This window comes from Bos mutus, chromosome 17 (assembly GCF_027580195.1).
Source record: "Bos mutus isolate GX-2022 chromosome 17, NWIPB_WYAK_1.1, whole genome shotgun sequence".
Lineage (NCBI taxonomy): Eukaryota > Metazoa > Chordata > Mammalia > Artiodactyla > Bovidae > Bos > Bos mutus.
The window spans coordinates 9,504,857-9,518,064 of record NC_091633.1 but is presented as its reverse complement, the minus strand read 5'-3'; the positions used below and the strand labels follow the sequence as shown (position 1 = coordinate 9,518,064).

General features: G+C 45.1%; 1 protein-coding gene across 2 annotated transcripts in view; it reads right to left on the bottom strand.

The window, feature by feature from the left end:
* The window catches only part of SPPL3 (signal peptide peptidase like 3), a 96,642-nt gene extending 84,105 nt beyond the window's left edge, over positions 1-12,537 (bottom strand). The window contains exons 1-2 of one of the 2 annotated variants that reach the window (XM_070386011.1): positions 11,983-12,535; positions 10,191-10,470 (exon numbers count right to left, since the gene is read on the bottom strand). Coding sequence is in view for 1 of the 2 variants with exons in the window: in XM_070386009.1 (XP_070242110.1) it covers positions 11,983-12,005 (23 nt within the window). In the remaining variant the exon portion in view is untranslated. Of the gene's footprint in view, positions 1-10,190; positions 10,471-11,982 lie in introns of both variants that reach the window. The other variant, XM_070386009.1, reaches the window with a different exon arrangement.
* Positions 12,538-13,208: the final 671 nt, after the last annotated feature.

The window sequence follows — 13,208 nt, the reverse complement described above, 5'->3', positions numbered from 1 at the left end:
CAGCTGGACCTTGAAAGACAGAGAAAGGCTAACCAGGTATACCAGCCAGCTTAAAGAAAAAGGGAACAGTGAGTAATCCAGCCTGGCAGAAACAACAAATTTTTAAAGAAGATATAGGACAGTAGGGTTAAAAAGCCAGGTTATTTTGACAATCAGACCGAAGACTGGATTTTACTCTGTAGGCAATTAAAAAAAACCCTAAGAATTCAAATGCAATACAGTCCAAACAACTGACAAGTAAAGATCAAAAGAAACAAAGACTGTATGTACATTACACAGCATTCATTCTCCACTGAGTCCTCTGCACAACTCCTAACTGAAATCCATGAGTTAAAAAAAAAACTCTAAACTACAGTAAAAAAAAAAAAAAAAATTTTTTCAAGATCAATTTCTCCTCCTTGGCTTCAAATACACAATTCTCTCCCTTACATAAAATAAAAACAAAAGACCCTAATGACTCTGCTGTCTCTATCAACCATCCTTCCTTGTGTCTTTCACATCTCATCTCTCAAACAAATGGCCAGTACCCAAAGGATGCCTTTATTTCTTCATTATCCACCCCTAATTTGGTTTTCACTCCCTCTACTCTGATCTTTATTAGTGCACTTTCAGGAATGACGTCCTTTGCAAATTCCATAGCCCGTTTTTTCTTCATTCTCTTTGAATCCTGAAGCTTTTTACACTCAGATCAGATCAGTCGCTCAGTCGTGTCCGACTCTTTGCAACCCCATGAACTGCAGCATGCCAGGCTTCCCTGTCCATCACCAACTCCCGGAGTTCACTCAGACCCATGTCCATCGAGTCAGTGATGCCATCCAGCCATCTCATCCTCTGTCGTCCCCTTCTCCTCCTGCCCCCAATCCCTCCCAGCATCAGTCTTTTCCAATGAGTCAACTCTTCACATGAGGTGGCCAAAGTACTGGAGTTTCAGCTTCAGCATCATTCCTTCCAAAGAAATCCCAGGGCTGATCTCCTTCAGAATGGACTGGTTGGATCTCCTTGCAGTCCAAGGGACTCTCAAGAGTCTTCTCCAACACCACAGTTCAAAGGCATCAATTCTTCGGCACTCAGCCTTCTTCACAGTCCAACTCTCACATCCATACGTGACCACTGGAAAAACCATAGCCTTGACTAGACAGACCTTTGTTGGCAAAGTAATGTCTCTGCTTTTGAATATGCTATCTAGGTTGGTCATAACTTTCCTTCCAAGGAGTGAGCGTCTTTTAATTTCATGGCTGCAGTCACCATCTGCAGTGATTTTGGAGCCCAGAAAAATAAAGTCTGATACTGTTTCCACCGTTTCTCCATCTATTTCCCATGAAGTGATGGGACCGGATGCCATGATCTTCGTTTTCTGAATGTTGAGCTTTAAGCCAACTTTTTCACTCTTGACTTTCACCTTCATCAAGAGGCTTTTTATAGTTCCTCTTCACTTTCTGCCATAAGGGTGGTGTCATCTGCATATCTGAGGTTATTGATATTTCTCCCGGCAACCTTGATTCCAGTTTGTGTTTCTTCTAGTCCAGCGTTTCTCATGATTTACTCTGCATAGAAGTTAAATAAGCAGGGTGACAATATACAGCCTTGATGTACTCCTTTTCCTATTTGGAAACAGTCTGTTGTTCCATGTTCAGTTCTAACTGTTGCTTCCTGACCTGCATACAAATTTCTCAAGAGGCAGATCAGGTGGTCTGGTATTCCCATCTCTTTCAGAATTTTCCACGGTTTATTGTGATCCACACAGTCAAAGGCTTTGGCATAGTCAATAAAGCAGAAATAGATGTTTTTCTGGAACTCTCTTGCTTTTTCCATGATTCAGCAGATGTTGGCAATTTGATCTCTGGTTCCTCTGCCTTTTCTAAAACCAGCTTGAACATCAGGAAGTTCACGGTTCACATATTGCTGAAGCCTGGCTTGGAGAATTTTAAGCATTACTTTACTAGCATGTGAAATGAGTGCAATTGTGCGGTAGTTTGAGCATTCTTTGGCATTGCTTTTGTTTGGGATTGGAATGAAAACTGACCTTTTCCAGTCCTGTGGCCACTGCTGAGTTTTCCAAATTTGCTGGCATATTGAGTGCAGCACTTTCACAGCATCATCTTTCAGGATTTGAAACTGCTCACCTGGAAGCTTTTTACACTACTGCCCCTAAAGGTTCTCTGAGCCTTTTCTTTTGTCACCATCACACTTTGCTAATTATTCTAACTCTGATGAAGCATCCCTTGGCTACTCCTCTTTCCTCCATTTCTCAACTGAGTATCCCAGGGCTCAACTCGAGTCTTTCATTCTTCCTCTCTGTACTCTCCCTTCAGCTCTCCCACCTGTGGTCCCAGGAAGTATTCCTGTAGTAAGACTCAACTGAGCCCTATGAAGTCAGACTTGAAAATGTTTTTAAGGTATTAAACCTTAATATTTTTAAGATATTAGTGCTTGTTCTACTCAATGGCATAGGTAAGAGAATTCATTCTCTAAAACTAGCTTTTACTTCTAACAGGAGTATTTTTGCAAGCACTTCTGAGAAATGAATGTAAATTTCTGGGCATTTACAAAACCAGAGCATACAGTCAAAGGTTTAAAAGTTAAGACTGTCAGGCAAGGCCTGAAGATTTAGTCAAGTTTGGAAAGCCAAGCCAGACTATTCTGGGCAAAAATTAAGATAAGGAAACAAAAAGTCATGCACTATACTTAGGTCAAATGTGTATAACCAGGTTGAAGAAACAATTAACAAAACTTGGCTACACATGTCCTATTTAGGTCAAGAGTGAAGCCGAAGCCTGAGGCCTTCAGAGGGAAGTGGGTGTGCCTGGCAGACTTGAAGAGTGAGGAAAACAGATAACCCACCACTCACAGACCCTCCTCAGGCACTTTAAGGTAGAAAAATTTCCTGTGCACTTCAAACAAAAACAAAAAAATAGGCAAAGAAGAGGATTATCCACGATTATGAAGAAAACTACCTTCAAAAGATCAAAATAGACTGACTCTCTCTCCCGCGTGCGTGGGCTCTCTCTCTCTCTGTCTGTCTGTCTGTCTCTGTCTGTCTGTCTCTCTCTCTCTCCTGCTATCTTCTAAATAAAATAGAGCTGTAACACTGAAAAAAAAAAAAAAAGATCAAAATAAACTAAACTTACAAAAAAATTTAACTTTAAACTCAAGTCACAGTTTTTCTTGTTTTCTGGTTAAGTAGCAGTGGACTGTGAAACTTGTTACTAAAAGATGACCTTGTAACACCAAGACCTCCCTTGTGGCTTAGATGGTAAAGAGTCCGCCTGCAATGCAGATCTGGGTTCAATCCCTGGGTTGGGAAGATCCCTTGGAGAAGGAAACGGCAACCCACTCCAGTATTCTTGCCTGAAGAATTCCATGGACAGAGGAGCCTGGCAGGGTTACGGTCCATGGTGTCTCAAAGAGTCAGAAACTAACGAGCTAGCGTTTCACTTATAACACATTTCAAAGGCAACAACTGAAATCAATGACAACTTACAAACTAACATTTCTAGTTCTTTTTATGCAGCATTATTCAAACATCTCCACAGAATTCTCACCAGAATAAACATCTCAAAGTTTCAATGTTGGTTAAATTGTGAAACAAGAAAAATCTTTTCCTGTGGGGAGGGACAAGAAAGGGATAGGGGATGAAGAAGGACAAGCCCAATGCATAAAACAAATAACCTACAAGGATATATAGTACAGCACAAGGAATACAGCCAATATTTTATAACAACTTTACATGGAGTATAATCTATACAAATATTAAATCATTAAATCACTATGTTGTACAGCTGAAACCAATAACGTTGTAAATCAACTATACTTCAATTTTAAAACATGGTTTTTTGGTTTTTTTTAAGGTTTTTAGAAAAAAAAAATCTTTTCTGCAGTGAGGAACTCTACCTAGAGCCAATTTGGGTCTATAAACGTAGAGAACAAATAACTTGCTTTTATATTGCATGCAGCAATTCTCAAAGCCTTTTCACATGTATTATCTCACTGAATACTGGCAATAACCCTGTGGAGTAGGACAGGCATTAATAACCACTGTACAAAATTCAACCCTGGGACTAACACAAGACTGTGCATGTGTGCTGATCCAAGTCACTTCAGTCATCTCTGACTCTATGCGACCCTATGGACTGTATTTGTAGCCTGCCTGGCTCCTCAGTCCATACATTCTCCAGGCAAGAATACTAGAATGGGTTGCCATGCCCTCCCTCCAAGGAATCTTCCTGACCCAGGGACTGAACCAGTTAATCAGAGATGAAAGTGAAAGAGAAGAGTGAAAAAGTTGGCTTAAAGCTCAACATTCAAAAAACTAAGATCACGGCATCCAGTCCCATCACTTCACGGCAACTAGATGGGAACAGTGGCAGACTTTATTTTGGGGGGCTCCAAAATCACTGCAGATGGTGACTGCAGCCATGAAATTAAAAGACTTCTTGGAAGGGAAGTTATGACCAACCTGCTGCTGCTGCTAAGTCGCTTCAGTCGTGTCCGACTCTGTGCGACCCCATAGACGACAGCCCACCAGGCTCCCCCGTCCCTGGGATTCTCCAGGCAAGAACACTGGAGTGGGTTGCCATTTCCTTCTCCAACGCATGAAAGTGAAGGTGCTCAGTCGAGTCCGACTCCGTGTGACGCGATAGACGGCAGCCCACCAGGCTCCCACGTCCATGGGATTTTCCAGGCAAGAGTACTGAAGTGGGGTGCCATTGCCTTCTCCAATGACCAACCTAGACAGCTTATTAAGAAGCAGAGACATTACTTTGCCAACAAAGGTCCGTCTAGTCAAGGCTATGGTTTCTCCAGTAGTCATGTATGGATGTGAGAGTTGGACTATAAAGAAAGCTGAGCACAGAAGAATTGATGCTTTTGAACTGTGGTGTTGGAAGACTCTTGAGAGTCCCGCGGACTGCAAGGAGATCCAACCAGTTCATCCTAAAGGAAATCAGTCCTGAATGTTCATTGGAAGGACTGATGTTGAAGCTGAAACTCCCAATACTTTGGCCACCTGATGCTAAGAACTGACTCATTTGAAAAGACCCTGATGCTAGGAAAGATTGAAGGCAGGTGGAGAAAGGGATGACAGAGGATGAGATGGTTGGATGGCATCACCGACTCAATGGACATGTTTGAGTTAACTCTGGGAATTGGTGATGGACAGGGAGGCCTGGTGTGCTGCAGTTCATGGGGTCACAAAGAGTCAGACATAACTGAGCAACTGAACTGAACTGAATCAGAGATGAAAATCACCCTCCAACTAAAGATTTATCAATTTAAAAAAAACAGAACAGAATTAGACCCTATCTTAGGGTTTCAAATAAAATTTAATGAGTAATCACTTATATTCAGTATAATTTACAAACATGTAAAAAACAATCAAGACACACCTCTACTTTAGTGCCTTTCAAAAAAATCCTTTAGCAGTTCTTCATCATACCAAACCTGGAACTCCAAAACAGAGATTATCAAGTTTTCTTTCCAAGATAGAGTAAACTGAACAAACCAAGAAATAGGATTTTCTATTAGGTCTCTATTAGACTAATGCATATTCATCAGACTAATGCCTTAAAAGTATTTAAAAACCTACCTTTTTCAGAGGAGCTCAATCTAGTCTTATCATGGCAAATGAGTGCATCTGCTTTATTTTAAGCTTCGGCTCTAATGAGACCTATTAACAAAATCTGAGAGGTAATTCATTGTGAGCATCATGGGAACTAACTGTAGATTTTCCCTGTAAAATTGAATTTGATCACCTGGAGCTCCTCTAGATACCCAAGGGGTTAAAAATTCCAGAAGATGCGCACTCTGCCTCTAATTCTTTAAGTGAGGATTAGGAAATAACCCATAGAAACTCAAAGTTGCTAACGTTTCTTGATTTATACATACAACAAATAAAATCACTACTTTCCTTTAAATCCTAAGAAGGAATCGTTAAACTCCAGAAAATACAGAATTCTGAAAAATCAAATTATACTTATGGCTCTACTGTCAGGGACAGCAATCACATAAAAGTTTCAGGTGCTAAACATAGCCAACTAAAACAGTACCTCATGAGACGCTCTCAGGACATCCTTGATTTTGCACAGGATGGCTTAATGAAACAGGTAAGAATGATGAAAACTAAGTTACTAATGTTAAAGTAAAATACAATTATAGAGAACTACGTAATACCTCGATGCAGTGGCATTTATATCTCTAAAATAAATGATTACTGAAATGTATTTTGAGAAATGCTTGAACAATAGGCATTTTAATTCATAGTACTACTTGATAAATTACAGGCTGACATGGTTACCAACTCTTCAGCTCTCCCCCTCCCCAAGGCTTTATAAGAAACACTGAGGAAAATTATTTCAATACAAATTCATAGTCTTAGCTTCGGCTAATTTTAGCTTGAATCATGTATCACCAAAACATTACTACTACAGCACTGTAACTATAGGCAAAATATGTTTTAAAAATAAAAGCAAATCTAAAGTCTACAATGCTGCTCACACATCTTCAAGTAAATAGTTTCTCTCTGAAAAACTTTCAGCAGATGCAATGATCACAATGCACAATCAGATATGATCACAACAGATACAGTGATACATAACAGAAATCCAAAAACAGATGTAACTCCCATTTGCTCCAGAGATCCACCTTGTTTTTCACTCTCCAGTTTTAGCATTATTCATAAGCATCTGACATAACGATGTCCTTTATCACAACAACATATCACCCCAATATAATGCAGTCCTCAGAGCAGATCTTCAGACAGGCAGCCCAGGGGGAGGTATGCACATTCATTGGTTCGGTAAATATTAATATTTGCCAAACCACCTATTGTATGCCAGGCACTGGACAGAGCACCAAAAGAGAAAGACTTTCATCTGTGTAACTTGTGGTTTACTGACATCCTTCAAAAACACACAAAATGTGAGGAGCCCCATTAAGGAATTTGGATTCTATTCTAATGTGGCCAAAAGCCATTGAAGAGTTTTGAACAGAGGACTGAGGTGATCTGAATCAGGCTGTCAGAAGACCACTCAGGAGAATGGATGGTGATTGTGCAGAGAACGGAGGGAACCAGTGCGGAGACTAAAAAGAGATTCAAGCAGAAGAGGGTTGGCTGAGGGTAGTGACTACGGACAAAGCAGCACACAGTCAATGTTAGAATTTTGGTGTCCAATAGTCTAGACTTAGAACCATTTTTCCATTTATATACTTGGGCAAGTTACTTATACCCTTGAGCCTTGGTTTCCTTATCGATCAATGCTTCTAAAGCCGCAGCACACAGAAAACACAACAAATTATGATATACTATCAATTCTTCAATAACAAATTCATCTGAATGAGGTTCACATGGGCTCACTTCCTCCCCCCAACCCTTGCTTACATCAAAATGAACCCTAACGTAAGTAATTTTTACCAAGAGCAATTATACACAAGCACTGCAGTGACTCCATCAAGAGAGAAGGATGTTTCTCACCCACCTTACGCTAAAACAACTGCTCATATATATAGATTAGCAAGGTGTTTTTCTCAAATTAACGAAACTCTAGTTTGCACCTTCAATGTGTGTTTTCACATGCATTATTTTATTTCCTCAGTGTTTATGAATAAAAACGAGACAAGGAGAAACTTGCGGTTGATCGTGATAAAGACTGTGGTGTTACTACCAATTATTTTAACTTCTGTCAATCGTTTTTATTTAAAACTATTAAGGGACGGTACCCTCACTCTGACAGCACTGAAACACCAGGGAACTAAGTTACCAGAAGCTTTCTTCTGCAACTATAAGTTCACAAACATTCAGCTGTCTGCAGCTTCCCCTTACATTTTTTTCTTTTTTCAGTGTGAAAAAATTTTTATTGAAGTTGGCAGTTAATAGGATACTGGTGACATTAACAAAATAACCTGTTTGGTATTTTGGTTGAGGAAGCTAGATTAATGTAAGTTTAGGCTTGAACTGATATTAAGAAAATGTATTCTACTCTCTCTAGAATGTAGTCGGGAAACCTGTGCACAGGAGAGGATTATTTTCTGGGTTTTGATTTTAAAAACGATCTGAGGCTTGGCTGCATGATAAAGGGAAGGTGGAAAACTGAGCAGCGAGGTAGATACTTTATGACATTCAGCCCAGGAAGGAAGTGGCAGTACTGAGATCCAAATTCAAGCTCTCTCAGGGACAACACCTATAAACACCCTGGTATAAAGGTTCTGGATCTGCCCCGACACTTATCCTTTCAACAAAGGATGAACTACCCTTTGAAAACCTATATATTCAATCATTCAGTAATTACTAAGCACGAGCTATAGGCAAGACAAAGTGCTGGGCGCTAGAGGAGGACAAAAGTTAGTGCAATTGCATCCTAACCCTCAAAAAGCTTGGGTTTCCCTGGTGGCTCAGTGGTAGAGAATCCGCCTGCCAATGGAGATCCCTGGATCTGGAAGATCCCCTGGAAGAGGGCATAGCAATGCACTCCAGTATCCTTGCCTGGGAAATCCCACAGCCAGAGGAGCCTGGCGGACTACAGTCCAAGGGGTCGCAGACAATCAGACAAGACTTAGCAACTAAACAACAGACCTTCAAAAAGCTTAGCTGGGCTCGGTGGCGTGCACCTGTAGTCCCAGCTACTCGGAGGCTGAGGCTGGAGAATGGCTTGAGCCCGGGAATTCTGGGCTGTTATGTACTATGCTGATCAGGTGTCTGCACTAAGTTTGGCATCAATATGGTGACCTCTCAGGAGTGGGGGACCACCAAGCTACCTAAGGAGGGGTGAACCTGCCCAGGTCGGAAATGGAGCAGGTGAAAACACCTTGCTGATCAAAAAGCTTACCATCCAGTGAGGAGACTAGGTATTCACACGTGAAAAGAAGAAGTAAGGCAGACAGAACAAGTGTCAAAAACAAAGAGCTCACTTTCAGTAGGGGTGGTCAGAAAAGTATCACAGCTGGGTAACAGAACTGACCAAATCTGTTAGAAAAAAAGCAGGCACAAGAAACCAGAGAACAGCATGAACATATGTGTAGGGGCTTTATGAAAAAAAAAAAAAAACCTATCATGAAAAATTTCAACATGTAAAATGTACACAGGATAAATGCACTCACCACTGAGCTTCAACAATCATCAACTCAAGGTCAATTTTTTCTTATAATTTACATGTCTGCCTCACAAAAACCCTAAAGGAACCTATTTTCGAATGTTCCTACATTTTTCACTGACTCCATCTTCAGACAAATCCATACCACAGTAGTCTCCACAAGGCTGACTTTCCTAAAGGCCACATACAAATAAACCGCAAGACTATTTTCAAAAAAATCAACTCTTGATTGTCTACACAAACCAACGGAACAGTGACAAAGTTATTCCAATATGACAAGACAATCCAAAGAGGTTTGCATGTACTTTGAGATTACCTTTTCCATACTTAATATGTTCAACAGTTAAGTTCTCATTGACTATTAAGTTCTCATTGAACTTAATAGTTCAATGAACATGAATAAAATGATGGAGAATTCATGTCCTAAAAAAAAAGCATCACAGGTGAAGTATCTTGGACAAATCATTCGGGCTCCTGAGCCTAAGTTTCCTCCTCTATAAAACAGAGAAAGATCACCTGCCTCAGGTACTTGTGAGAATCAACTGAGTGTATATGTTAAATGCCACATGGTTGGCTCTTTATATCACCCCCCGACTGACTTGGGAAGAACTAGTCAGGAAGAAAGCTGCCTCGTTTCCCAATCCTCTCTCCCCTTTCTCAGGATGATGCCTGGTTTCCGAACTCTCTCTCTCAAGATAATGTAAAAACTTTCTCCATCTCAAAACGTGCTAAAGATGAGGAGCTAAGCGTTCTGATTTCAAGGAGCTTCTTTCTTCACCTTAAAGCAAATTCAGGGACCTGAGCTTGAAGCAAGTATTCAGGAGGATAAATCTTACAGAGTATCAAACTTCACAAAACACCTCCGCCTTACAACACTCCCCGCCTCCCCCCAGCAGAGCCGTCCAACATCACACAAGAGTGTGGCCTACCTAGTAAAACACTCCCACTATCCCCACTTCTCAGCCGCTGCGCTTACTCTCTGAGCCATCCACAGCCCCTCTACAGCGCGCTACAGACAGCAGGGCGGCCATCAGGACACTGAGCGGGGCCAGCGTGTTAAGAAGCTCAAGATGAGGCATGCAAGGGCATCTGCACTTGCTTTCTTACTCTGTCCACGAGAAAGTGCGAATTCTAATCCCGGTGTTCCGAATCACGTGCTATGGAGAGGCAGTTGACCGTTGCTCAAAATAATTCACCGTTGCTCAAAATCATCAAGGAAGTTTAAACAGCTTTTAAAAAATACATATGTTGTCACAACTGTTCATTAGGATTTTCATTCTTCCTTTAGCATTGCTTTCTCTAAGTTATCTTCTTTTTTTTCTTTTTTGTATGTACGTAACTGAAGTTCTCTTTTGAATTATCTTCTTCAATCACCAATCCTCTTTCCCTATGAGAAGACATAATGCGTTCCTCACTTATCATAACCCCATCCACCACAAATCATCCCCTGGGTTAAAGCCTTCATCCAAAGCCATTCTTTTCAGGTATTACTCATTTCTTTGCTGTTCCCCTAAGATAATTATAATGTAGTGAGGTATAGCACCTTACAGTTTACCCTGTAGTTTGTAAACTTAATTCATTTACTCCTTACAGCTTATGAGAAAGATAATTCTATTTTGTAGGTAAGAGGAAAAGAATGGAGAACTATCTTGTCGAGTTATAAAGCAAGTTAAGAGGTGAACCCGACGTCCAAACCAACTCTAAACGCCAAGCTCTTCCCACTCTATTATGCTCTTTTCTAAGAAGGGAAAGCCTACAGTTCTATCAAAAACCACATTTGCTTCCAAGAGAAAACGATCTTCGAACAATCACTCTAGATTGCAACCAGATTTCCCATCTCTGCACCTACCATCATCCCATTTCTCGCTTCCTCTTCACTCCACTCCTCATGGATATTATCGTCACTCCTTCAACCCCCTCCAGCATATATTCCACCTCAGCCTGCTAAAGGGAGGTGCATCCCCCTCGCCCCAAAGCTCAGCCCTCCCTTCTCAGGACAGGTATAGTTCTCACTCCATGAACTACACAGTACGCTTCTCAGCCCTTAGCAAGCTATTTTACAACTTTTAAAAAGTCTCTTTACAATGGACACGACTTGTAGCTCCTTCATCCCTATACTTGCCCCCGGGCACCAGGCTACGTCCTATTCTACAGAACAGGGTACCAACCCTCACAAAGATTTCTGCCAGGCCCCACTGTCATCAGCGACTTCCTCTCCAAAATCTAGTTATCCAAACAGGCTCCCTTTCCAACCTCTTCAGCAGGGGGTAGCCTCCAGGGTTCCTTGGACTCTCCCCTTCCGCGGCTTTCCTCTGCTCACGTCTGGGCCTCTGCCCACCGCACCAACTCTTCCCTTCACTCCCCATCCCAGGGGTAAGGGGCAGCCCCAGTGGAGGTGGCTCCTCCTCCCTGACAACTTCCAAGTTCGACCACGTATCACCTGTTCCCAGAAGATGCCTCTCGGCCCGGTGGACCCCGCCTTTGCCCCGACCCGCCCCTCTCCACCGTGTCCATTCCTCTTTTCCAGCAGCCTCCCGCCTCGGGTCGGTTCCGGAGTGCTCGTGGGAATCCATTTCCCTCGCGTGGGCTTCCCACCTCGGGGTCAAGCTCCCCTTTCTCCATCACCTGCTCCGCCCATGACCAGATGACATCCGCCGCGGCCGCCGCCTCCTCCAAGCCACTCCTCGGACGCCGGGCCCCCGGCCGCTCACCGCCTTCCGCGAGCGCCAGCCGCCCCCTCCGGCAGGGGGCGAGGGGGGCGTGCACCCCTATGCCGCGGTCCCCAGCCCCCCTCCACCCCCGAAGCGCACCTGTTCCTCCTCTTCCTCCCCGGCCGGCCCCGCCGGCGTCCCGACCCCCACCCTCGCCGCGCCCCGGCCTCCCCGAGCCCCGCACTCACCAGGAGTAGGTCTGCTCCGCCATGGCGCTGACTCTCGAGGGCTCTGCTGCAGGCTCGGGCCGGGCCGGGCCCGGCGGCAGGGGAACAAACGCGCGGCGGGCTCGCTCGGGCCGGGAGCGGAAGGCGCGGCCGCGGCCCGGCGCTCGCTCGCTCGCTCGCTCGCTCACACCGCGGGCGGGCGGGCCGGGAAAGTGACTGGCGGGGAGAGGCCGGCTCCGAGGCGGACCCGCTCCCTGGGCCCCGGGGCGGGGCGGGCTCCGCTCTCGGCCTCCCTCACCGGCGGCGGCGGCGGCGGCTCCGCTGCGGCTCTAAACCCAACATGGCGGCGGCGGCGGCGGCACTGAGAACAAGGGGGCCCCGGGGCGGGCGAACGGCAAGAGGGCCCCGCGCTCACTGCGCGCTGGGCCGCAGGGGCGCCGCGCTCGTGCGGCGGCGGCGGCGGCCCGGGGACATGGCCGGCGGGCGGAGGCGGAGGCGGCGGCGACTGAGGGGGGCGCTAGGCGGTGAGGCGAGGCCGCTCGGCTCACAGCCGCCAAGGGGAGGCGAGGAGGGGGCGGGGGGGCGAGCCTTGGCCCTGCGCGGGTCACGTGCCCAAAACACGCTCACGTGACGCGCGCGCCCCGCCCCTCGCGCCGGGCCCATGCGCGGAGACGTCGGTTCCTCGGTTCGAGGCGTCTGTTGCTTGCTCGGCTTCTGGCGGTTGCACCGCCTCCCGCCGCTTGGTGCCGCCCCCTCCCCACGCGGGGCGGTCGCCTCGGGGGGTCCCTCTTCCCTTACCCTTTCCGAGGGCTGCTGCGGCCAGCCAGTCAGGAACCCCGTGCGCGTCTGTTGACTGCCGCTCAGCTGTCACCCATCCATCAAGAGTCTTCTGGCCACGGGCTCCCAAGTGTCAGTCAACCCGTCAGTCAGCAGGCGGGACGCTGCTTCGCTTAGTTGGTCTGCTCGTTGTTTCGTTCATTCGTTTAGCAAATAACTCCACGCAGCCAGCTTTTATTGCGCCCAGGCTCTGTGCCAAGTCCTCGAGGGGCCAAGTCGAATACCCCGTACTGGCCTTCATGTGATCCATCAACAGATATTTATTGGGTGCCAACCATGTATCAATTCATTCTGCTGGGTCTGCCCTCTGAGCGCTTACATTCTAGAGGAAAAGACTTACAGGTAGCCCAAGCCGACAAATAAGTGAAGGTGCTTGCAGATGCTGCTAAGTTTTATGAAGATGATAACAC